Source organism: Drosophila miranda, chromosome 3 (assembly GCF_003369915.1).
Source record: "Drosophila miranda strain MSH22 chromosome 3, D.miranda_PacBio2.1, whole genome shotgun sequence".
Classification (NCBI taxonomy): domain Eukaryota; kingdom Metazoa; phylum Arthropoda; class Insecta; order Diptera; family Drosophilidae; genus Drosophila; species Drosophila miranda.
In genome coordinates this window covers 16,929,601-16,955,837 of record NC_046676.1, presented here as the reverse complement: position 1 = coordinate 16,955,837, position 26,237 = coordinate 16,929,601, and the positions used below count along the sequence as shown (strand labels likewise).

The 26,237-nt window shown below is 46.3% G+C and overlaps 3 protein-coding genes across 4 annotated transcripts in view; 2 read left to right on the top strand and 1 right to left on the bottom strand.

Moving 5' to 3' along the window:
- Positions 1-807: 807 nt before the first annotated feature.
- Positions 808-26,237, top strand: part of LOC108160054 — a 67,388-nt gene continuing 41,958 nt past the window's right edge. Inside the window, 11 exon segments of the mRNA XM_033391021.1 lie at positions 808-2,150; positions 8,384-9,403; positions 13,268-15,022; positions 17,079-17,276; positions 18,584-18,692; positions 18,752-18,857; positions 19,558-19,674; positions 19,865-20,110; positions 20,518-20,697; positions 20,762-20,887; positions 20,982-21,128. Of these exon segments, the coding sequence (XP_033246912.1) occupies positions 13,648-15,022; positions 17,079-17,276; positions 18,584-18,692; positions 18,752-18,857; positions 19,558-19,674; positions 19,865-20,110; positions 20,518-20,697; positions 20,762-20,887; positions 20,982-21,128 (2,604 nt within the window). The 5' untranslated portion in view covers positions 808-2,150; positions 8,384-9,403; positions 13,268-13,647.
- LOC108160053 (metchnikowin) lies at positions 7,502-7,784 on the top strand. Its single transcript, XM_017293799.2, has one exon. The coding sequence runs from the start codon at positions 7,539-7,541 to the stop codon at positions 7,692-7,694; it is 156 nt and encodes a 51-aa protein (XP_017149288.1). The 5' UTR covers positions 7,502-7,538; the 3' UTR covers positions 7,695-7,784.
- Positions 23,832-24,860, bottom strand: LOC117185842. 2 transcript variants are annotated; one of them, XM_033391022.1, is made up of 3 exons: positions 24,380-24,860; positions 24,200-24,323; positions 23,832-24,143 (listed from the first exon to the last, which is right to left on the bottom strand). In XM_033391022.1, exons 1-3 carry the CDS (start codon positions 24,782-24,784, stop codon positions 24,019-24,021), a joined length of 654 nt encoding a protein of 217 aa, XP_033246913.1. In that variant the 5' UTR covers positions 24,785-24,860; the 3' UTR covers positions 23,832-24,018. The 2 variants fall into 2 exon arrangements, with proteins under 2 accessions (XP_033246913.1, XP_033246914.1); XM_033391023.1 differs by having other exon boundaries at positions 23,832-24,134; positions 24,380-24,859.

Genomic DNA, 26,237 nt, shown 5'->3' with positions numbered 1-26,237 from the left:
ACTTGCGAGGGCAATTAACTTTGTTCACCCAACTATGTCCAAACGCTGGGTATCATATTCACAGACGATCATTCAGCATGCTGTACAAATGAGAAAGGTGAAGGGTATTCCAAGGAACGACCGCTGCAGATAGCTCTGCTTTCTGGTCTTCTTTTCTCCTTTCCCACTAAGTTGGTTTTAATTTATATTAAATTATGTACGAGTGTACTGTAGAAGTGCATAACTTAATTTTCCCCTTTTTTGTGGCGCTCTCTTTAATGAGTTGCCAAGTCGCTTGGAAATATCATGACTACACATAAACGGATTTAACTTGTGATTCCAAACCTGGCCAAAGAGTTGGCCCAGGCAGTAGAGGGTAGCGAAAGGGTCTCTTTTGTCTGGCTCGGCAAATTGGTTAATGTCAAAAAGTTGGCCTAATCGACTACGAGCTTATCGAGCAATATCGTACATTAGTAATGCAATTAATCAGGACAACTCATAATTCGTCCATAATCACGACCAGATGATTAACTTTTTTGGCCCAAAGGTGGCTTGGTCTGGCCCAATGGGACGATGGGTCCGTGTTTCAACCACTTGCTTGATTCTGTTTGGCTGCTCTTTTGGCCTAATATTCTCTTTTTGTGCTATTCAATCTCCTCTCGCTTTCGCTCTCCCTCTCCCACTCATTCTCTCTCTCTCTCTATCTCTCTCTTGTTCCTCTCCCTCTCTTTCGTTGGGGCATGCGCTGCAAGCTATTCCGAAAATAGCAGGCCAGTGGGAGCATTGCGTATACGCAGCGTTGTCGACTGTGCTCAGTCGCTAGCTGGACGTGATGTTGGCCGGAACGGCACCACGGAAAATAGAAACAAGCCGAACAGTCTTAACAATCAGTCCCGAGACGACAACACCAGTCCAGTAACAAGTGTGGCCTGGAGGCAGTACTTATTTAGCCGCTGAAACAACAAGTACCTAACCGAACCGAGCTAAGCAGAACTTTCTTTTTTTTCCGTTCGCCGTTTGCCGTGTGGCCCGCTTACATACGGCTGTGCGTGTGTTCCGTGTGTGTGTACTGGGTGTGCGTGTGTGTTGTGTAGATGCAAATCAAAGCGCAGCACACCTGAAAAGTATGCTTTAAATGTTAACTATCGCGAGCCCCGTTGAAGTTGTGTATTCGAGACTCGTTACTCGTAGCTCGTAACTCGTGCCCCGCGCAACCTGTAACTCTGGAAAGTTTTTATTTGATCGTCCGGTACATTTACATAAGTGAACTTTGGCATGCGCCAGGATGTGAAGCCAGCAACGCCACTGACGACGACGACGACGACGAATGCGACTACGTTTGCACTGAATAATTAATGCAATCAGGCAATTTGAACCTGTTTTATTCTGAAGTTCTGGGTGTGAGCTTGGGTTAGCATGGTTTCAAAGCATCTAAGTATAATAAGCGCCTTTTAAGACTCGAAAGTAATGCCAAACCAAATCCAACTAAACCAAAACCAAAACCAGAAACGGGACCAGGAACAGGGAAATAAGGAACGAAGGAAGGAAGGAAGAAAAACTTTATTTTTCGATACTATACTACATACTATATACTACGCCACTATACAGAAGATACCTATATCTATCTAGCGCTAACTGACCACACATATTCCAATCATAAATTAACGTGATAAAAATTCTTAGCTGCTGAAAGCCCATTTCAATTTTCGCACAGCCCCCACACCACAGAGGGGCAAGGGGTATACACGAGAGAACGGAGAGCGAAACCGAGAGGAGAGGGAGAGGGAGAGAGAGAAAACTGTCTGCAGACCAAGCAACAAATTACTAATAATTTTCACATTTAAACGACAACAAAGCAGACAAACAAACGACAAAACATACATATGCTGAAAATCGAGGCAACCCATACAAACAGACACGTATATGTAGATTCCCGTACGGGTGCTTGCTGGTGTGAGCAGACAGTTTGGCAAAACATATTTCGATTCAAAATATAAACCAAATTGGACTGGACAGTGCTTCGACACGAAAACTAAACAGCCTGCCAAGTGTCCCGCTGTCGAAATTCACACGGTGAAGGCAGCAGAGATAAGAGCCTCGAAGGGGGAATAAGTGCCCCAACAGGTTGTTGGTGGCAGACAGCGCTCCAGCGGATCCATTACCATTGAAAGGTAAGTCGAAAACTCAGAGTATTACAGAAGTTCTAACATAGAAGGGAAAAATGTACATGTAGAATAAAAGATGGCCGGTCGGACTTCTTTAGTATTTGCTAAAGAGAAAATAATTGTTACAAATTCATCAATTTATTTAAATTTAATGAGAAATATATACTTATACATACAAACATCTGTAGTCGGAAAATAAATTCATTCCTCATACAATATTGACTATATTTCATTAATGGAAAACTGTTTACCGCAGGAAAGACTCGGCTTAAGTTTCGCCTGAATTTCCATTTCCATTTCCATTCGATAATCAAACCGTTCACACGATCCCACGCCCGACACCGCATTCTTTGGCCACCTGATAACACTCAGAAACAACATGTTAATGCTCTTATAGTTCCCACTCAGATGAGGACAAAATATGGGCAAAAAGAGCAGTGAAAAAACAACAGAGGAACGTAAAAATACTGACCATGTCACAGAGTGCCATAAACAATTTTACAGCATTTTCGCTGTCATAAGATTAAACGTGCATAAACTGGCGGGGGCAAGGAAACGGACGAGCCACTGGATAAAGGAGCAGCGAAAGCTGGGCGATGGAGCGATGCGATGGCTGAGAGCAATAACTATAAAACAAGGCAAAAACAGAAACAAAGCCTGCAAAAAATGTCAGTACAGTTACAGAAACCAGCTTTATGGAGGGAACAACACATACATATGAATGCATTCATTCCGGGCTTCTGTTTTAGGGCTGGGCCAATGGGGAAATGGTTGTAAGGGCGATTCTTGCCATGAAGGTATGCACCAGGCAGTGGCCAGCCCAGAGACAACAACATCCAATTACAAAAGTGAATATTTCGAGCCATCATGGCTTGACTCTCTCTCTCTCTTAGTGTGTGTCTGACCTTAACATTTATTCCATTCCATTTCTTTCTTTATTTTTCTGGTTTTTGTTGTTTTGCTGCCTTAAAGTGACTTTCAAGTTTTTGTTGCCCCCACAACAACATCTGCCTCTGCCTCTGCCTCTGACCTGATTTTGATTTCTTCTTTATCCGCAACAACAGCAGAGGAAATTCCAAGTGAAAACACTCTATGGAGACGGACCTTAGCACCTTAGCGCACATTCCCGGCGTAGCTGCTCCTGCTCCGCCCTCCAGAATAATGAGGCACGCGACCATGCCCACTCGAGCACGTTTTACATGAATGGGGGCGATGATAATGACGGCAGGGCTAATAACGACAACAGCGAGGCATGCACCTTGTTCCCAAATGAGACACGAAAACACGAGTACCGTGAACATATTTCGCTCATATAAACGTTTAAGCAGTGGCTGTCATTTTCGCATTATTCACGCAAAATCAACCAAAAGCCTCCCCCCTCAGATGGCTATCAGTTTCGATGGGGCGGAAAGCGGCTCCTGTCAGACTACGCAAATTGTGATATTCGACTTCTGGTTCCCTTTGGCTCGGACAACGCCGCCAACAAGTGTCCGTCTCGGTGCTTGGATAGCCATGTGAAATATAATTAGATTTGCGCTGGCTTTCTCCGTCAAACGGTGCGTATACTCAATTCCAGACCCCAGGCACCGCGTTACCTAACCTAAACAAATTTAGGCCCACATTGACAGGCCTTCACCTGCCAGCCCCTGTCCAAAACTGACCAGCTAAAAGCACTTTGTCCGAGCCTTTTGTCCTGTGAATTTCGGGGCAATTTGTATGCCCGGGCCCTGGTCCGGTCTCTCTTTTTCCGGACATGTGTCATTGTGCCATTGTTGCACAGAGAACAACAGCACGTCCTCTCCGAGCGTGTGGCATGTGGCGTGTGGCAATCACAAGGCAGCTCAATAAAGGCGAAAATCTAATTTTTTAGGCAGACACAAGAGTCAAGAGTCGAGTCGAATCGAGAGTCTGAATGCTGAGATGAATATCAAAAGGTACACCTTTTGATTGATCTGGTCTCACGCTGTCATTGTGATAGTACAGCTGCACTGAGCTGCCACCAGCCCAACATCTGCGACTTTTGATTAACTGGCAGTCTGGCCCTTTGGCAGCCATAGGGAAATAATGTGTTACATTCTGGGCACGCTGCGCCACGCCCCACAAACAATAACATTTCCATAGTAGACACTCTGACAACAGCGACTCTGTAACGAGATATTCCCCGTGGATTCTGTTTGACGGAAAAACCCGCCCACAGAAGCGCGTTATCCAGTAGGACGAAGCTGGACCAATTGATTACCTGTAATTCCAGTCGTAGTGTCAGAACATTACACGTAATATTCACTTAAAGGGGTATCGGCCACATACATCAATGAATACGGTTGGCAGGGCGGCTGATCCCAGTTTGCTAAGGTGGCAGTGCTGCGGAGAGGTGGAACTTTTCAACCTAAAAGGAAAAAATATAGCCCTGATATCCCACGAGAGGGATATGGCGTGAAATAAAAGCAGCTTTGCTAACAAACACTGACGTTCCATAATTAACCTTTTGTCTTTGCATTTTTTGCGCCTCTGCACCGCAGACAGACGAAAAACGCCCATCACGTAAATTGCAAAGTTAATAACCAATGTAGCCGACACGTCTGGCTGCTGCTCTGGCTGCTCTGGCTGCTCTCCCGTTGCCCGTTTCCAGTTGGCAACGCTATTTGGGTTTAAACACATCATTAACTGCTTAAATGGCAACATTTCCGTGTCCATGTGGGAATGTGTCTGCCTGTGTGCGGGGCTCCAAGTGCGTTCATTATCACCTGTCCGTCCGGGACAGGCAGGCAGCGATACAGGCAAAAGCGATATGATATTCTGACAGGGGGATATTCCACCTTCCCCACGACACTGACAGCGCACAACGTGTTCTTAAGTGCTTCATCTTGTCTGAATAACATTTGGGGCAGGACCTGGCCATACAGAAACAGAGGCATTTGCCTCATTTCCATCCCCAAGACGCCAACTCCCATTTCGCTACTACCTCTCCAACCGCTCGGCTGAAATGAGCTGGCTGGCACATTTATGGCATCCATTTTCGGGACGAGCGACTGGCATTTAGATCCCCTCTGCCACCTCCACCTCTCGCTTTGCGCCTACATCTAGCCGCCTGGCCATACATTTCTAATGAACTTTGTGCTCTCGAGCTGTGAGCTGAAAGCTCACCTAAATGGTCCAGTAAGCTTCAGTTTACCCATTTCCTGCCCGAGTTAGAGGTTAAAACTCACCTTTATGCCTGTTTCGGGATGTACTTTTTGCTGTTTCAGAGCACTGTCTGACCTTTTTATGGGGCTCCAGCTCCAGCTCCAGAATTCTGAATTATGAACTTGGCATGCGGCTGTTACTCCCTTAAATTACTCTTAGTTTTTCGGCAGCTCGAGAGTTTGATGATTACCGACTCATACAATATAATAATTATGCAGTTGGGCAACAAGGGCAACAAACTCGTATTTTCCTCCCTCTGAAATGGTTTCCAAATTCCGATCATCACTGGTTGGTTTAAGGCTGTTGTCACAAACTTTATAACTTTGTTGAATTTAGCCAGCTTCCTTTGATATTGCAAGACAATGAACTCTCGTGGATATGCACATAATTTGAGAATATTTCAGTGATTTTTCAGCTGTCAGCGGCCTCCCTCAAGGCCGTATCGATTGGGCTGATGGGCTGGTGGCGAGAACTTGTCGAGTGTTTCACCTTCGAGCTGGTATCCGTTTCCTAGGAACGGTACGAAAACGTTTTCCCCCAACCCAACCCAACCCAAGCCCCCGCTCCACTCAACTCGGTTGCCAGTTGACAAAATTTCATGTTTTTCAATTGAATTGCCTCCATTTGTGCTCTTATCGGCTCAAATTAAACTTTTCATAGCCCCAAAATCTTTATTTTTCTACACTCGAAAAAAAACATACACACAGTTTAAAAATAGTACCAATAGATATGCAGATATCATTGTATTCGATGAATAATTTATATGAAACATACGCCAATTGAACAACCAATGATGTTAAGGTTTTTTTCGGTGCATGGGGCATAGTGCTGTTGGGCTGTTATTGCTGCCACTGTCGTTAGACAGCGCGGGCTGTGCCGTGGTGGGCTGGTGGAGGGGCGCTCGGCAATAATTTGCAACGAATATTTCAAAATGCCAGCCGCAGCAAGGGAATGAATGCCAAAGCGAAATGGCGAAATGGCAAAATGAAAAGTTCCCTTTCTTGCCGCAGCCAGTTTCATATTTCTTGGCCTAGTTATAGGGCGAGCGGAGCCCTGGCTCTACTTGACTCTTGAGCCATTTGCAGTCAGTCAGGGCCAGCGCCAGCGACAGAAAATGGCAATGATTGATGGACTAATGCCTCAATTTGCCTGTCGCCCTCCGCTGTTTACTCTGGAAATCCGTTCGGATCTGTTGTTTATAGAGAAGCCATTCGGTAAACAATTCGGTACATTTATTTTTTAATGTGCTAACCATGAAAATGGATTAAATTTATTTGGAATTCTGTTTGATTTATTTGATTTATTGCTGGCCATAGAACATAAAAGAAAAACCGAACAGGCGAAAATCCAAATCGATTTGATACAATTTTGATAAACAAGTTTTGTTATATTTTATTTGTCTTAAACTTGCGTCTTGGATGAAACGGAAATTGCGTCACAGTAGTCCCCCATACCCATTCTTCTTGGAAACCCCGCCCATCTCCAGAATTGATGGCACAGAGAGTCACACACTTTTTTACGCGCAATGAGGCATGCATTAAATCTCTTTCCGCTCCAGAAACGTGCAACAAAAAAACCAAAACGAAAGTGGATAATTACGGAAAATGTCAGTCAGGGTATGAAGAGGCCAAGACTCCACCCCCGGATCCCATTATACAGCGGTAGAATGCCGTTTAACCTCTAACGCCCCATCGCTCCATTTTGTGCTGTTGGGGAAGCTGTAAGAAAACGAACAAAGTGCTCTAATCGAGCCAAGGGGCAATTGCCACTACATCCGGAGACCTGTCTCTTTTGCCACCTTTGCCTCTCAGCTCCAAAGAAAGGGGGCAGTGGGTGGAGCATCGTGTTGACGCACTTCGACGTGGCCTCTTAAAGGCTGTCCTGGTAATTTGCAATGCAGAAACAACATCAAGCGGCAGACTCCACCTCGTGACCTTGTTCGAGACTGTAAATACTTAGTGCTTATTTACATTTCTATATTCATATTTAGTCTCTGCTGGCTGAGATCTGATTGATACTTCCCCTGTGGGATGTCCCCACACGGGTGACTCCCCAGTCTCAGACGCTTATCTTCGGCGCTGACACTTGGCTTTCATGCGGTCGGCTGCTTATCAATAAAGCTAGAACAAAAGTCCCCAGTCGGAAGCCGGGTATAAAAGCTGCTTCAGATTGCCACTTAGGGCATCAATTCATTCACGACACTCAACAAAGATGCACTTTAATCTGGGAGCTGTTTTTCTGGCGATGCTGGGTCTGCTTGCTGCTGGGCCACTTGCGCCTACCGAGGCGCGTCACCGGCAGGGACCTATCTTCGACACGAGGCCGTCGCCCTTCAATCCCAATCCACCCAGGGGAGGTCCCTTATAAGGACGACCGTGCTGCTGCTGCTGCTGCTGCCTCTGATGTTGTTAACACATTTGATTAATTTAATGCAATTAAAGAAAACTGAACATCAAAGGCGTGAGAGCGAGTAACTAAATTACACCTATTCGAAATGGCAAGGGGAGAGGCTCTGTGGGAATAGACCTTCCACATCATCTAGGACCGTCTAGGAGAATGCAAATCAGCAAAACTTTTCAGCTGCTAAACAATTTTCCAAGTCTCTTGCGGCCCCTCAGCAAGAACTCTGAGAACTTTGCTGGGCTGTGCCGGAATTAAAAATATAGCTTGAGCAACTTGGGTTCTCAGGGTTCAGAGCTGAACCGAGGGACGGGACTGCACTGGGTGTAAATTTGAGAGCTCTTCAGCTGTTCGTAGTGATCATTTCTGACTCATAAATAATAATTAGAGATTTGATTGGTCCATCGGCATACACCTTAAAATGGGATAAAAACATTTGAATGCAATTTAATTTGCAGCGGGCTCTGGGGGCGGATGAGTAAACTCTGCTGCCATCGCTTCTTTATAAATAAATGTGTGTGAATATATTTATATACATAGGTATATACTCGTACGAGTATTCGATGCGAATAAAATTGAGTACGCGCAAACATTTCAATGAGTTTCACACACAAAAACGACACTTTTTTCCTCACGCTCTGCTTTTCTATTTTCAGATGCGATCCAAGAAAAGCGCAAAGAAAAACACTTGCAAAAATTAGCAGCAGCGCCGGCTGTGGCTGTGGCAGCGGCATCGGCAGCGGCATCGACATCGGCAGTAGCAGCAGCAGCTGGCTGACGGACACCGGCAGCGGTCGGGAGGAGGCCGTGCATCTATAAATAGGGATCGAACACTTTGTGCGCGTGACAGCTGTGAAAGCGGCAGGGTGGCAGTGGCAGCCGCAGCGATGGCAACTATGACGTCATTGGCTGGATAAGTGATTGCGTTCGGTTCGGCAACGTCACGGATGCGGTATAAACTGGTCCGGCCAGGCCAATAAACCACATATCGCGTATACCCCGTGTGGACCTGGTATAATGAGAGCGCCAGACAAACGGGAGGAAAATGAACGGCAAGCAACAGCAACAGCAACAGCAACAGAGTCATCCAAAGCAGCAACGGCAGCAATAGCAGCATGCAAAGAGGCAGCAGCATCGATAACATTAGCATCAGCAGCTGAGCAGCCATGAGAATCGCGAGAAAGCACAGCAAGAAGAAGGAGAGCCGTGGCGAAAAAGACAAAAGTTGCGAAAATATTTCGGTGCTCACAGCTGCTTTAGAATCAGTCTAAATTCGTCGTCGATCGGCAGCAACGAGTGTTGTGGTTCCACAAGTCCACAAAAGCGCGCGCGCTTGTATCTGTGTGTGTGTGTGTTTGTGCGTGTGTGTGTGTATGAACAGAGGAAACGGAAGTGAAGTCGAACCGAAAGTGGGATTGAAAGTAGCAGCAGCTGAAACGACTCAAACGAGCATTCTCGAGCAACGACACTAAGCCCCAGCTGAAAAATAAATCACCAATTGAATGTAAACCAAAAGCCTGCAAAGAATTGTGCGTTGAGCGTAAGCTTTGAGCAAACAAACGAAAATCGACCTTACTTGTGCTTCAATTAAATTCTTAAACAGAACAGAACCCAGAAATGCCGACCAAAGGACAACAAACCCCTTCCATTGTGATGTCTTAGCCATAGCGATAACGGTAAGTGAAAATGTTCGAGACGCCTCTAAGATTTGGCTATACACAATACATGCTTCCAGAGCCCTTTCTCTCTCTATAGCGACTGTGGTGCGATACCTTTTCCAACGTAATCGGGGACATCTAGGAATACGTATGTATTTCTGAAATTTCCATTCCAGAAATATTGCAAGTATTGCTACGGTTTGGTACGGAGCAAGTTTTCTGCCAAAAAGTGTTAAAGGAATATTTATTATGCAGCAGCAGCTTCATGCTGTATTCATGGGGCGCCACATTGCGCAGAGGCATTTCTGGCTGCTGCTGGCGCTGATGCTGGTGCGTGTTTTCCCAGCCTCTCCGAGTGTTCTCCCCATAAATTGGGCTTACTCTTTTCGGCAGTTTCGTTTCCCCCAACCAGTTCATCCTGTTAAGTGTGTATCTCATGGATATGCTACCTGTACCTATATCTGGTTATCTGGTTATCTTATGACGTCTGCTTTGTTGGGCTTGTTACACTGATGGCCCCTGGCAGGAGGGCATAATTGCTGGTCGAAATTGATGGAGCCCATTACTCCGAGTGTATCCAGAAAATAAATTACTTTTAGCTGCTTTCATTCGAAGTAGATTGCAACTTGACCTTGCAGCTCGAACTAGGTCTTGCCGCCGGGGTCTTACTCTTTCTCTTTCTCTTTGCTCTTCCTCAGAGTTGAGGATTTGTTTTCTTTTACAAGTCGCCAAGAATTTGGTTAATTTGCAGTCTCATGGCATGCACAGAATAGCTCGACATACAGCCATGCCATGAATTCGTTATACTCGTATGTCTCTACATTTCTATATCTGTAAATATGTGTAATGCCAGGAACTTTTGCATTTGGGTGCCGCTGGGGCAGCATCATCATCATCATCATCATCATCATCGTCATCGTCATCGTAGTCGTCGTCGTAGTAGACGTTGGGTTCTTCTGGGCTCACTGAGATGCAATTATGTCTATGTCTATGTTTATGTCCGAGAGCATGGCATCGCATCGCATCGCATCCCCTGGCACAGCGTCGCTGGGACGCCTTGACAATGCACTTGAGTCAAGTTTGCTTCCTCTACTCGGATCTGCTCCGATCCGTCCTCGCGCTCTCTATCTTTGTATCTCTCCTGGGCTGCTGCTTGCCAAAATGCACGGGAGGGTAGAGGATGGGTCTCTTATTTATTTATAAAATTTTGTTTGCTGCCTGTTTCCTCATGCCACTTATGCAGAATACACCTTGGCCTTCTTGGGGGCACGCCCCGTGAATGATAAGCGGGGCACAGCGTCGCCTGTCTATTGTTATGTATGTATACCTGGTACTCAAAGAGTATAGGGGTATATAAGGTTCGTGTATATGCATGCATATTCCTCTAATATCATACCATTTCGCCCCGACTGTACCCCACAATGGCAACGTTCTGTGGCATTCAGAATTTTAAAGAGACGAGAAAACCGATAGATAACATCATGGAATATTATATAGTAATCTTATATGGAAAATCCTGTCTGATGTCTGGTGTTTAGTGTCTGCGTCAGTGGCAGTGCAGTTAGGGGAACTCTTTGCACTTTTTTTTCCTTTTTTTCTTTTCTTTTGTTGCTGAGGAGGAATGCCTTTTAAAATGTCATCCGCATGCCCGTAAAATCTCACCCATACATCCTCTGCTGCTTTATTGCTTTTGCAACTTTAACTTCGTCCCCCAATTCACGCTATCGGATGGAAAAACTTTCGGTTTTCCATCTCCTCTCCGCGCCGTCGTGTTCTCCGCACTCCACGGTCCCGGCCCCAGCCCCAGCCCCAGCCCCAGCCCCCTTTCTGGCCTGGTTTGATTGATCAATGTTGACAGATTTAACGAGCTGGTAAAGTGCAGCAAAACAATTCAATTATCTGCGTGTGTATGGAAAGTGTCTGCGTGTGGGTGTGCGAGGAGGAAAGGCCTGGGGCGAGTCGAATGGAAAGGAAATATTTGCGTACAGCGTCAGATAGTGCCACCATCCCATCTCATCCCATCTTGCCTCGCCTTCGCTTTTCAACCTTCAGAACCAGGTTGCCTCGGAATTAAAAATGGGGAATTATTCATGTGCCACACGGCTCGCTTGCCGCGCTCTCCACCTCTCCACCACTCTCTTGCCTGCCCTGTCTCTCTGTGGCAGCTAATAAATAATTCACATTGAATTAAATTGCGTGATTTCTTCTCGACTCGAATCGCCTTGCCACAAACACAAAATGTAGCCACCTATTTATGCAATGCAATTTCTGTGCTGGGCTCAGTTTTCTCCGTGGCTCTCATTCGCGCCATGCCCCCCCTTCCGTTCTTCCTCTGGCTAGTTTTCTTTTGGGTTTTTCCTCACATTTTCTCGCATCCGAACACGCAAGGCCGCTCTGCTCTGGCTTCTGACAATATATGAATTTAATCTCGACCGATTTCCCCGTGCCGCCGTTCGCGTAATGCGATTTTAATGCCGGCCATGGCATCCGCCCCTAGTCGGCTGTTCCCTGAGGGCAAATTAGATCGGGCCAATATCAATTATAATTCAATTATGCAAATTTCACATCTCAAATGCAACAGGAAAACACACACGCGCTTAAGTGAAATTAGAAACCTAAGGCACAAGTGGTTTAAGGGAAATTCCACTAAAATACTTTTTTGATTGGTTTCCAGCTTTACATTTTCACTAATATTTTTATAATAGTTCCAGGTAGTGCAGGAAATGGAGAACTATAAAGAATACGTGTTAAGATTGCGGGTAAAGATAATGCAAAAAAATTATACCTTTCGGTTCCGTATAAACGTGTTTAATCAGGAGGCGCGAAAGATACAATTACAAAATATAGTTACGGAAGATTATCCTTTCTTTTTGAATTAAATTTGTGAAATATATCTTCAAAGCTAAGAATATTCATTCAAATCTAATTTAATCTATTGCTCAGACTCAAAATAGAAGAAGAGAACTCATTCTTTATAGTCTATAAAGACTCTCATAGTACTGTTTCTCTGAGTTCGACATGAACTCAACAAATAAGCTGCTTAAAAGAGTTCGAACCAATCCATTAAACTGTGGGAGCTCACCATAAATTTAATTCCCCCAACACAGTTATGGAAAGGGGGCTCGGGGGGTTAATAATTTCTCATCATATTGTATTAATTCTGATACGATAATTAAGGCGGCGGCGTGCAGTCGTCGGTTATCGTAAATATTTAATGGAAATTTAATTGATATGGCTCATCAATGGGCCAGTAAAATGGCATAACAGTAAGCCGTGCATGTGGCAAGCCGCCTGTTTTATCAGACCACCTTGCCACCCCCCCATCCACCCACACAAGAGGCTTCCACACGCACTTGGCCCAAAGGGGGCAGGCTGTTGGGTAAACTTTGAGCTCCAGCTGTCATTGGCAATTCTAGTTGATTTGTGTTCGGACTCGCTGCCATTAAATGATCAATTATAGGCGGACCAGGAATGGGAATAGGACTTCGAGTGGAACAGGAACTACGTGAATCGCTAGGAGCAGGTTGACTTTGTCCGAAATCCACCTGGTCATTGACGGCGTGGGGCATGCAAAATTAACAGAAGGGAAAACGAGGAAAAGCCAAACTTTGTTGTGTAGCCAGCTAGAAGTTTGACCCTAGTCCTGGGGCAGATGGAAGTCAAAGAAGATACTCCATGGAACGAAACAATTTAATGAGCAAAAATACTCGCATGAGCGAATGACCCACAAACCCACAGACCCACAGAAAGAAATGTTTTTAATGATGCTCTGTAGCGGTTTTTGTGGCAAAACTTTTCTTGTGTTGTTTGAAAATTAAAAGTCGAGCAATTAATCTAATGAAATTTGTTTTTTCTTGCCTTCGTTTCCTTCTCCCGTTGCAGAATCCAGTCCTCAAGCATCGGCAGCATGCAGCGATCCAAATGACAGCGCGACCCGTGAAATTAAACTAATTTGAACTCTCTTTGTGATAGCCCCACGCTGTGGAAAGTACGTTTACCTAGCCTCTAGTTAGATACTATTCTATATATGATTTTTTTGGTGACTCTCCTTACTGAGAAAACCCACGTAAAGACAGAATAACTGAAGAAACCCCCACAAAAGACAGGACAGCCCGTAACGTAACCAAAACCCAACTAAATCCGGAACGAACTATTCCGAATACAGTACGTGTAATGTTTTCTGTACCGATCCCAATACGATCCGAGAACTAGCTGAGATATACTTAGCGCAGTGTCACCATGTCACATGGGGGCCGTAAGGAATGTACGTAATATATCCCGCCGATGAGCTCATCTTGATGACATATGGTTTCTTTGCGCCACGTGTGAAACCGCGACCCTCACTCGACTGCCTCCGAGAGCCGCTCGTCCCCATCGAGTACCCAGAGAGAGGCGCCACTACGACCATAGCCGCAGCCGCAGCCGCAACCAAAACCAAAGCCAAAAACTCAACCGCTGCCACAACCAGCAGCAGAGCCACCGCCTTCACTCCCACTCCGTTTCCGTTCGAAGATCCGCCTGCCAGTCCATCCATAGGCATCAACCAATATCCGCAGCCACTGTTACCGGCGCCAGCACCAGCACTAGCACCGGTCGCACCTGGACACACCAGCTTTTTCAGCTTTGAGGAGCAATCAGCCCTGGTCCAGAGTCCACCGCAGTCCCAGAGCCTGCCGCCCACGCCCACACGTCGAGCATCGCGCTCCTCGCTGACCCACTCGAACCACAGCCACAGCTCCGCCAAGCGGGCCAGCGTGAGGAGCGGACGCCTGCCGCCTGCGTCCATGTATAATGATGCCAGCCAGATGCAGGGGAACAGCGCCACTGGACCAGGACGAGCACCATTCCAGCGCAGCAGCGCAGCTTATGACGACGAGGCGGGAGCCCTTGGCGGTGGCCTAGACTATGGCGCTGGTCAGTTGGTCAGTCGGTCGCGGAGCCCCAGCATCTTCTTGGAACCACCCACACCCTCGCCAGATCCCACACATGCCCACTTCGGACCCGGCTGGGGCCGGCCCATGTCGCCCATGGATCTTCCGCCCGAGAAGTCGCCAAGCAGCGGGGTGGGACCAGGCGTCAGTGCCGGTAGGTCTCCAACGAGCAAGTCCCGGCTGCGACCCAAGCTCCACCTGCCTCTGGGGCGGCTGGGCCGCTCCACATCCTCGGACACGCGGGAGAGCAACCGATTACGTGAGGACGTTCACGTGCATGTGGAGAACCCGGTGTTCAGCAGCGAGAACCTGCGCCAGAACAACTTCGATGCATTCTTTGAGGCCCGCGAGCCCGTCATTAAGCTCCAGCCGCGCACCCCCAACTCCGCACCAGCGGAGGGGGGCCGTGGCTACTCGCCGCCACTGGAGGGCCGCGCGGGTGTCTACGACTCGCCCCGGACGAGGAGTCCCGCTGGAAAGGCGGGGGGTGGCGGTGGCCTCTTTGCCCGTTCCCCGCGTGAGGATCGCGATCGCATGGCCAACGCTCGTACTCGCAGTGCGGATCAGTACGATGGGGCAAGAGCAGGGGGAGCGGGACCAGGATCGGGTGCGGCTGCGGGTGCGGGTGCTGGTGCGGGCGCTGTGGAAAGGGGATCCAACTCTGCAGGCGGTGGCGGCGGTGGTTCGGCCGGAGCGCACTCCAAAGGTGACAGGTGCCTTCCAAGTCTACTCTTGCACCCGCTAATCGAATCGTTTACAGTTGATTGCTGCGCCTCGCGCGTCTCGTAGAGCATTCTCGACCGCCATGCCACATAACATACCACAACATTAAAAGCCACCATTAAATGTGCTGCAAGTTTCTTCAGCTGCAGTTTGAGTTCCGTTTTGAGTTTGAATTGAAGTTCTTGCCTTTGCCTGGCGTATCCTTGGAATGATCTGACAATTGCTCAAGGAATGAGAGTGCCCTAAGTCCGAAACGAACGAAGAATCAATAAATCAGTTAAAGTATTGTCCGATTGTACTCTAATCTTCTTCCAAGGGGTACATTTTTCATCCGAAGCCGTAGCTCCCTGAGAGCCAAAAAGCCACGTTAAAGACCCCCGCCCTATCGAATTTCCAGTTCATCCAAGGATTTGCCTGCTTTGGCCTGGCCAGAGTTAGCTTTTCAGTCGTGCTATGTCCTTGCTTGGCTAACTTTTCCGTACTAAACGAACAGATGGAGGAGGAGGAGGAGAGCTAAAGGCGTTTAAGGTGCTTGCTCTCCGCCTGCCACCCTTGATCCGTCTTTTAAGCTTCGCATGCAGAAGTGGGTTACATTCTTTCTTATGGAGCTGGAAGTGCAACTGGGAATGAAAGTGAATTGCGTGCCTCTGGCGCATTCGCTAAATGCGAGCACGCACATAATTTCTTCCTACAGAAGAAAAAGGAGCAGAAGGAGTAGCAGTAGCGAGAGCGACAGCAGCAACAGCAGCAGCAGCACATCCTGCTGTGACTGTCGTCCCGGAATGAATGTCAGCTTAGCAGCGCGTGAAGTGTAATCAACAACAGCGATAGTGACGACAACGGCAGCGGCAGTGGCAGTGGCAACGGCAACGGCTGTGCACATCCTTGCAGCTGGCACGTGAGCGTGCGGCACCATCCTCCATGGAGGACCCCATCAGCCAGCCACCAGCCACCCACTTGAATTCATTTAAAAGTTCACAGCACGGAAAATTTGATGACCAACGGCAAAGTAAATCAACAGCAACAGCAACAGGGCTACGTGATTGTTGCTGTGGCCAACTTCTGGCAATCTCAGACACGCCTTGTTTATTTCGTTTCAAATTTGACAAGGATAAAAGGATACGACAGCCAAGCCATTTTGTGCACTGCAGCTGTCCTTTAATAGATGTACACACCCGTACGTGGGTGCGATATGAGCTCTTCTTTGTCTTCCGCTCCACTCCAGCTACATCTCGGCCCGTGAATATTTTATGTGAACTGCAATTGAGCTGGTTGTGCGAGTGTGTGGGCCAGGAGCAGGAGTCAAACAAATAGACAGCAAACACTTTAGACACTTGGACAGACTGGACGCGATGTATGGGACCGGGACCCAGGTCTTTTTAGCCATATACAGGGTATAAGTACGAGTATATATATGGCCGAAACAAAATCCCGGCTCTGACAGCGCGGCAATGAAATTACGCTTCATTTATTGATTGAATTTTAAATGAACCGACTCCCTTCGCACCCGACCCGACCCCTGCCCTGACCAAGACTTTGACTTTGGAACATCCGAACAAACCTATTTCGCCGCGTATTGACTCTAGTAATGGCCCTCAGAATTTCCGCTCTCGGCCCCGAAAAACAAAAACAACAAAATCAAAAATAGAACAAAAAGGAAAAGGAAAATACTCGCAGCGAAGGGCTCCGCCTGGGAAGACGGAGGAAAAGTGCCGCTTGCGTTCATTATTTATGCATAAATACAAGAGGCAGCGATCTGTTTGATTCGCAGCATAGCCCAAATAATTCCCGACATTGCTTCATTGACGGACACTTGATTCCGGTTATTCCGCAAGAAAACAAATCACATTTCGTTTGAAAATCCCCCCATTTGTTTGCATTCAATTTGGTTTGTTTTGTTTGAATTTTCTTGTATTCTGTTCGTTTGTTTCGTTCGTTTTTGAGTTAATTAATTTTTGGTTCTATTGAAAATATGCCAACTAATATCGAAACTAATGAAAATCGTTATTTTTTCCGTCCAACGTTCAACGTGCTCGCAGATTCTTCGGTAAAATCTTCAAGTGGTCGAAGAAATCGTAAGTTCTTCGGGTGGAGGGGGCCACGAGGTGGTTCCCTTAGCCCCCGGGCCGGCGGCAGCATGGCGTCTTACAGCGGCGTGCTCAAGGACTACAGCCACAGCAGCTTGAACGAGGCTTTCAAGTCCCAGAATAGTGTCAACTTTAAGTTAATTAAAACAGGTGAGCAAAGCCAATCTATTGTGTGGGTACGACTATGTACAAGTTTGTGTTTCCCCTAGTCAAGTCATATCCAATTCGCGTTGCCAGTGACATTCATGCCACAGGAGACGACACGCCATGCCGCAGCCTGACACGCACAGCAGGTGGGGCCAGAATCAAGCGTGTTGTACCCTTGGGCCAGGGAAGGGAACGGCGGGAACGTTACTGGGGATAGGTTTCAGCTTTGGCTCGCACCTGAAGGAGCATGCGAGGCAATTTTTCGACAAGAAAATAAAACAATTTATGTGGGAGCATTTAGTTTGATAAGTTTTCCGTCGGCTGTTGTAGCTTTTATGGCTTATTGATTCCCATTGCCAATTGTCTTTGTCTTTCGGCTTTTCTTGCCTTCTGATGCCATCTGATGGAGACATAAATCTGTGCGCCTCCTGCAAGCACTCGCACGTGTGTTCTCACAACTACAGGCTACAACTAAAGCCTCATAAATTTAAGCTCCTATCTTGGATCTTGTTTGCACACAAGAACACACACCTACTCCAACCATGTGACCCGTTGGACTATCTCCGGCACAGATGCAACTTTTTGGCATTACTTTGACTTTGAATAACGGTGTTGTCACAGAAAGTTTTCCCTAGGGGAGTAACCATCTCGATCCCCCTCTAGCATAGCTCAACAATGTTTGGGGATGGTTATTGCAAGTTTGTAATAGCATTTTGGATCCATTATGAGTTCCAAGTCCAGCATTCGGGTAGAAAAGAAAATATTGATTAAAATGAAGTTAAGATTCTCATCTTTGATGAGAAATTCTAAATTTCCCCGACAGCGTGTTGCCCAAGGGACGCATCATGTATCGAAAGTCAACAAAAACGCTTGGCCAATAAACTGACAAGTTGAAGAGTTAAAAGGCAAGTCTGAGTGGAACGACATATTCATACTGGAGCAATCGTAAATATGATGGATTATCCAGCTTTTATGGAGAGTCTTGCTCTGGCATTTTCCCACCTTATAAGCTTTCCCTGGCAGACTCCACCACCACAGGAAGTGCTTAGCTGGAAATGCGAGGTGAAGCAGTTCTCACATCTCAGGGCAAACGTTTTGAACCGTCGTTCAGGAGGAAGACCCCCTTTCCTTCCGAGACCCCTCTTTTACTGCTTTTCATCTCTAATGCATTTTTTTTTGTTTCCGGGCCATAAAGCCTGTCGATTTGAGCTAAAATGTTTGGAATGCTTCCCGGCACGGCTTTCAGAAAATTTAACCTAGTGCTGAGGAAGGCCTGAAATTGAATAAAACTATATTATTTTTCATTGCAGTATCCGATTTCACCGAAACGCTTTCCCAACTGTATGAGGAACACGCAACTGCCCTACAAACTTTAGTGTCCAATTATCGCAAAAAGAATGTTGAGCTGCGCAAAGAAAGGTAAGTTTGGCTCAAAAATTGTCCAATTATTTTGATGGCAACCGAGGAGTGGGGTGCAGACCCGCCTGCCACTTGGCCATATTTCAGGCATGGGAATCATTCCTGCAGGAGGCCGAGACCGATTCGCAGGCCTGCAACGATGTGGCCAGTGTCCTCTCCCGACAGGTAAGTGCTTGTTTGGATGGAAAGGGTCTACATGCCGGCCACAAAGCCTCCAGAGTTAATGGCAAAATCGTGTCTTTGTGACATATTCAGTTACCTTGGTCGAAAATAGACCAGAGCCGCTCCACCAGAAATGCATTCAAGCCTATTTATTTTTGGGAATAATGCCGTTTATTGATTGAAATATTGATTGAAATTCGTCACTAAGAGATCCAGGAAACGCTTTTAGTTGTTCATTCAGTAAAGAGATAAACAAATTTTTTATTTATGCGAATTTATTATAAATCAAATCTAAAAGCTAATTTGTTTATTCGGTATATGGAATATTATGATAATTAAATTCATATATGAATGCTGCATCGATCCGTTGAGCCAACCATTAAGCAGACAAAGGTCATCATTAAAAGCAGACTCTAATTATGCCTAATTAGGGGGCGTACCCGCCGAGGGACCTTGGGAAAAGACATGTGTAATTGGAGTGCCGAATAATGTTAATTTTTCCCATTGTTTGCCTTGTTTTCGCGCTCGTGGGATGTTTTTATGCTGTTTGGCTTATGCATTTTATATTAATTTTCCGCGATGGTTTGTCTTTGGGCGCGGAAAAACATACATATATAAAAAGCGAAAGCACGAAAGCACGGGCTTGTACATCCTTACATTCACGTTCCAATTTACGTTCTTAATTTTCTTACCAAACCTGCAGGTGTCGCGACCAATGTTGGACAAGTCCTTTCATCGCAAAGTTCAAAGCCGTAAAATATTTACACACAGGGAGTCTTTTGAGACTATTATCGCAAAGACTGAAGAGAAGCTGTCAAAGGTGAGTGAATGGATTATTTTGCTAATTAGGAGATTGGTGGAAGTCCTGGGAAAAATCATTGCCAGTCCCACAAACCGCATACTCGATTTGGGCCTTTACAAAGACCTCGTATTGCGTTTTGTCTGCATTCCGTTTAGCCATAAATTCTTGTTTGAGGTGTGTCCCAGCCCACTTTGATTTTCCTTTTTAGTGCCGGATGGACTACAAGCAGTGCCACATGGCCCATCGACAGAACCCCAGCCAGCACTCGCTCACCGAATACATCGACGCACACAATGCGTACGTGCAGCAGCTGCATGCCACGAATGGAATGCTTGAGGCCTACCACTGCGACACTCTGCCACACCTGATGCAGGAGCTGGAGGAGATACACAATGACTTGTCCGGCATTGTTTCCGATTCACTGTTTCAGGGAGCCGATGTAATTGCCAGCAAGGTGAGTGTGAGTGTGAGTGCGAGGGGGCCAGTGCCAGTGGGGGCAGCTGGCGGTGAAGTGATTTATAACTGCAGCAGGTGGCTGCTGGTGATGCAGTTGCTAGGGATGGTGCTGATAATTGTGCCTGGCACCTGGAATTAAGGCTAAATATTGTGACGACTTTTGTTTCCTGTGGCATAATTTGTGCACGATTATAATAATTACCCTCGGTCGCAATTTGCCATAGTAATTTGCTTAATGGTTAGAGCAGCGCAGGGCAGGGTCGGACACAGGCCACATCCACATCCACATCCACAGGATAAAGCTCCTGCGTAAGTTGCGTGTGGGGAGTCGTAGTTGTTTGGGGTCTACCACTGTCATACTTGTCATAATCACATGTTTTTCTGTTACCGCCACCATTCGCCCAGGCTAGCGACCAGGCCAAGCGCTACATCAGCCTGACCAACCAGTGCAGTGCGGTCTCGCCGCCACAGGATCTGGCCAACTTTGTGCGCCTCCTGGCCCAGCCATCGCAGGCCCAGAAGGTTCCTCGGCGGCCCTTTGCTCCACCCCAAGGCGAGCCAGGCGAGGAGATGGGTGACCATAATGTGAGTAGAATGCGAGAAACTTGTCTGCGGCATGCGGCTGAATGGGCGAGAGTGTGTGTTACAGGAGATGACCCCCAACTTGAGGAACGAGCTCGTCTTTGACCGCCACTCCACGCTGTCGCAGCGCTCGGCCCTGGAGTCACTGAAGCGTGAGGCCATAGAATTGGAATTGCAGATACGTCAGCTGCAGGTGAGCCCAGCACTAAGACGATTTTCACGTCCCCGCAGATAGATAGATGGCTAATGTGTGCGTTTATATTGGTTGCTCATCATTTGCGCGACAGGACGCCATCGATGCACTGAATCGGACACAGACGCGTGGCATTGAGGGGCAGCTGTACAACAAGGTCAACGAGCTGCAGGAGGATTTATCCATGAAGAAGTTTGACTTGCGCGCCAAGCAAATCCATTTGGCGGCCATACGGGCTCAGGTGAGTAGGCTGAGAGTAGCGCCATCTACTGGGGGCAGATGTGAACAAAAAAAACTATATACAGTGGAGAAAATCAGAATCTAAGGGCTTATAGTGATCCTTCAGTTCGGCTCGGTCTTTTTAAAAAGTTGACGTAGTAAAATGTCAAATGTCAAATGTAAGTTTACGAAAGCTACAAAAGCTTAAAAGCTGCCGGGGAAAGCTTTTGTCAACTTTTCGAAAGCTCCTTTGGAAAAAAGCTATCGTTTGACAGTCGGTTTCAATGATCTGGCAAGGCTGTCAACTGTCATTTTGATGAACCTGTTGCTCGACGCTTGTCCTTGGCGCTTGCACGCTTTTAAGTACAGATGAACTGGCGCTCGTATGTGGGTCAAACAGCTGACTCGGAGACCCGCTGCGCATGTGACCAAACCAAGGCCCTCTCTGGCTCTCTTTTTGGCATTTTTTTTGGCTGTGTGGAGCAAGCAGCCTGGGTTGACTTCGTCCTTCGCTTAGTCCTGCGGTAGATTAGCTTGTGTATGGTCAGTGCGGAGATGCGACAAACAAAAAACTCTAAATAGCGCGTTTTGTGTGTGATTTCCCTGATTTTTCTTCTGTTATTCCAACTCTTCAGCAAACCCTCATTGTTTATGTGCAGTTGATTTTGTTGCTGATGGTGGGCGGGTGGAAAAGTCCAAGTCCCAGCCCAAGCCCAAGCCCAAGCAAGCGCAAACAACTCTAACCTCAACCTCAGAGTCCGTGTGCAAAACAGCTGTTCAAGGGCTCCAAAGAGCTCGAGAGAGCAGGTGCATGCGTGGCGTCGCCAGACCGTTGCTGGACGAGCCCGCTGCTGTTTATAAAAGTACCGTGCAGCACTCGCTCCGAGTCAGTCACGTGCTTGCATTCCGACGCATTCGATACGCGGGTCGCCGTCTCAGTTTTTCTACGTCGCTCGTGCGAGTGATCCGTTCGACAAATTAGCCGTAGCCGTAGCCGTAGCCGTAGCCGTAACCGTACACGTTCACGTACACGTACGGAGCCGTAGCCGTAGTCGTCGTCGTTATAGCCGTCGTAGTCGTAGTCGTAGTCGCAATCGTTGCGGTAGTCGCGCTGAGGTTTGATTGGCTGCCAATTGCAACGGGATAAGAATGCCAGGACTTCGCTTTAGTTAGCAAACAAAAAACACAAAAACCAGACAAATTGAAACAAGAGTTAACCAGAAAGGCGTTGTCCCCATTGAAAATTTTTTTAATTCCCAACAACCGACAATCTATATCTATATATCCATCATTTTAGAGCGCAAAGTCAGGCAGGCTTCTATAGGCGTGATTTCTTGAGGCGAGTTCTGTTTTGATAGCCCCAAAAATTTAATTGAATCAATTTCAGCGTAAGTAACCATCCATTGACCAATCGATCAATAGTAATGCCACAACTAGTCGAGAGTCTATGTTAAATAATCTAGCTTTATTAACAATTCACGCATCCGCACCGTGCGCCCAAAGAATTCGCTCTCAAAAACAAATCGAATCGAATCGAATCCACTCAATTCGACTGAAATCAATCAAATTAATTACAATCAAATCAAATCAATGTAGCACACTGTCAGAGTTTCTTAAAATTAATTGCTTGCTTTAAAACTTAAACAAATTCTAGCTCTAGCTGGTAGTCGAAATTCGCGGCGAAAGCTCACTCTTCACCAATCCAATCCAATCAATCAACCAATCAATCAATCAAGCTTGTAAAAATTCTTTAGTGCCAGAAAATACTATCTATGCCACAATTCTACAACAAACTCTATTCTAACATGTACTGTAAATAACCAATAATCTTTGCTAACCTAGAACTAAAGTAGTTGACTTATCTGTAGCACCAACTGCAATAAGAACTATGTAAAAAACCATCTGGAGCTAGAGGCTCAGCTCGCTTTGCATTTTGTCCTTTGTCATTTCGTGTCCTTTGTGCTTGTAATCGTACTACACCTCTTGTACACCATCCAACACAATACTCCCCGATGCTGTGTGGAGTGGAACACCGTTTGTGAACGGCACCGCGAACTGCAATCACTTAACAGAATAAGAGACAAGAGAGTCGCAATTGTATAGAACATTTAACACAACTATCGAGATCCAAGTCCACACTTAAGTACCCATCCCTATAAATACACATACTATATACCACTTACATACTACATACTAACACACCATACACCATGCGCGTTATCGTACTGAAAAAGAATCGCCCTAACAAGCGCGGCACGCCCACGGCAACAGCGGCAACCGCGTCGCGCGAGCCGCCGAAAAAAACGGCGTACGCAAAAGTAAGAATAAATTCGATATATTCAATATTTGGTTTAAATTTTTGCCGATATGATGCCGATAGGACGGAATGGAATGCAATGGGCCGGGATGCTCTGTATGCGCGTAGAGAAATCACGAGCAGTAGAGAGCATTTCAGTTCTTTGCTTCCTGCCCAATTTGCCAGTGCAATCAATTTTTGAGATTTACTTATTTTGCTCGATTTATGCAAATTTTTCACGCCAAAACTTTGCTCACCGCGCATATACGTACTTGTATTAGATCTCCAATGGAAGTGCAATGAACTCGTAATCTTATCAGCATGTTTTAGTAGCCATCTTTACAAAATTAGCTCAAAAATTGGTTGTAGTGGCCTGGCATGATATACTATATTTATCCATTAAACTATGACTATTAATAAATCTTTATGTATTAGCCAAAACTGTATTTATTTCGCATATTCATACGCTGGATAAAGCCATATTATAGACTTTAAGAACTAGCTTAAACAGTGTCAATGTTGTGCTTGGAATTTTAAGCTAACTAAAATATGTATGTACTAGTATGTGGATTACAAATTGTGGACAATTCGGCTTGTTTGTCGGCTTAGAGGGACTCTATGTATCCTCACTGGCCGTAAAGAGCACTTCGATTTCCGAGGGGTTGCCGTAGAGTTTTCGCTGTACTTCCCAGTAGAAAGACAGAACGACGAATCCAAAATATGTCTCTAGAGCTGGAAATACTTGGTGTTCAGACAATAACAAAAGCAGGGAGGTCTCAAGGTGAAGATGAACTCACATACTGACAACGCCTCAAAGACCAAATGCTCAACAACCAAATTGATGAACAGAGTATTGAGCACGAACATGAATGCCGCGACTGCTGTAAGGTAAAGCCAAAGCAATAGACAAGTTTTGTGCTCCTGTAGAGAATACACGAAAGCTATTAGTCGATCCATAATCGGTCATGGTTACTCACAGTCTTAGCTCCTATAATGAGCAGAATCGACTTAATGACAGCTACCGTCTCTAGGGCCATGGTAAAATAGTGATTCCCACTGCTCGAATGGCTCGCATGGGGATCCATGGAATCGTCCTCGATCGCCCGTGTGACAAACTCGGACTCAGTTGTGGTCCCGATTGACACAGCCTCCGATTGATTGATCAGATTGTAGCAATGGTATATTTGCAACAGACCAAGCAGAGCCTCGAAGAAGGCTATAAGCTTGCAGCCCATTTTCAGATCGAAGAAGTAGCAGCAGCTTTTCAGTCCGACCATTTCTTTGGTGCTGCGTCTCTGAGCACCGTCTTCCAACGATCCCGCCTGCGGCGTCGAGCCAGCCGGGATCAGGGACGAGCCCATCAAATTTAGAATAAACGACATTTTTAAACGATTACGATGTGTTTTTTTACGGAGAGATTGTAGTCGTTGAGATACACACTCAAGGCAAATGAGAATGACAAAGACGATTTGCTGCCAGCCTACTTAGAGAACTTTCTTTTCTTGAAGAGATTTTGATTAAGTTTTCTGTCGGCTTTCGATTTCCCATTCCGATTTAAGTGCACAAGAAAATCCAATTTGATTTATTCGCGTCGGATGGCAGAAATAAACGAGGAGAGCGAAGAGAGAGTACGAAAATGGAGGAAAATCTAAAACAATTCAATTTTCTAAGTGTGGCAGCCAAAAAAGGAATAATCAAAGAAAAAACTCGTTCGCCGCTCCTCCTCCTCCTGCTTCTCTTCCCCTGGGCCCCGGATCTGTTCAAGTTTCTGCCCATTTCGAAGGCACAATCAGTTGCCCATAAGCGAAATTCCTTTTCTGATTTCCTTTTAAAAGCATTTCTTGAATTGTCTTGACTGAGTCGGGAGCCACTTGAACCAGCTTCTCCTTCCTTACATCCTGCCATCCTGCCATCCTGCCCGTCCACAGTATGCCTTTTGGCGCTGTTCGCTTACGTCTCTTTCTCTTACGTTTGGCTTTCGCTCTTTTTTGGCCCAAGTGGAGCCTAGGGCCCAGTCATGTTTTCCATTTTATTTATTGTTGTTCGGCGTGTTGCATTGACAGCTCACTCTGAAGGGGCATGGTTGCAGGCGGAGCAGCGCAGTTGCATCGCAGTCATTTCTCAATCCAATATACTCGGAATTACTATTATTCCTTTTCACTGGCGTCAAGACTCATTCAATTAATTAATCAAACGAAAAGGGATTATTTCACTAGATTAAAATGTATGTGGGAAAAGGTCGGAAGAGGGGAAAAGATTTTCCAAAGACCACCTGGTAATGCGATTAATTTGGCCAGCCGAAGAGGAATATCCATTGCCAACTTGAGAAGCCTTGCTTGGATGGGCAACGGCACTACCAACCACCACTCTGTGTGTGGGTTAAGGTCACAAGCTATGCTCCTAAAGGGTTAATTTTAAATTTATTGCCGTGCCCTTCTTGCTTATTCGCCCAAAATCCTTGTCGAGGGACCCGGACCCGGTCCCGGACCCCCTCAGACGGCGTAGGCGTAGGCAATGGCCATGGCGAATTGTAGGGCCGGAAGGCTAAGAGCCAAGAGGAAGCAACAAATTTGCACGTTAACCACAACCACGACCAAAGCAACAATGGGTTAAGCTCCCTGAATTTATGAATGTGTGCGTGTTTTTCGGAATGCGTGTGCGTTTGCGTGTGCGTGTGCGTGTGTGGGTGACACAGTGATATTTCTCTGCGGCTCTGACTCTGTCCCCGACACGTTATCTGAGCCACAACTCTTAGGGTTCGGGCCTTGTCCGGGCTCTCCTTTATTTTATTGCTTTAATAAATATGAAATGCGCTTACTTTTTTGCCACCTTCCC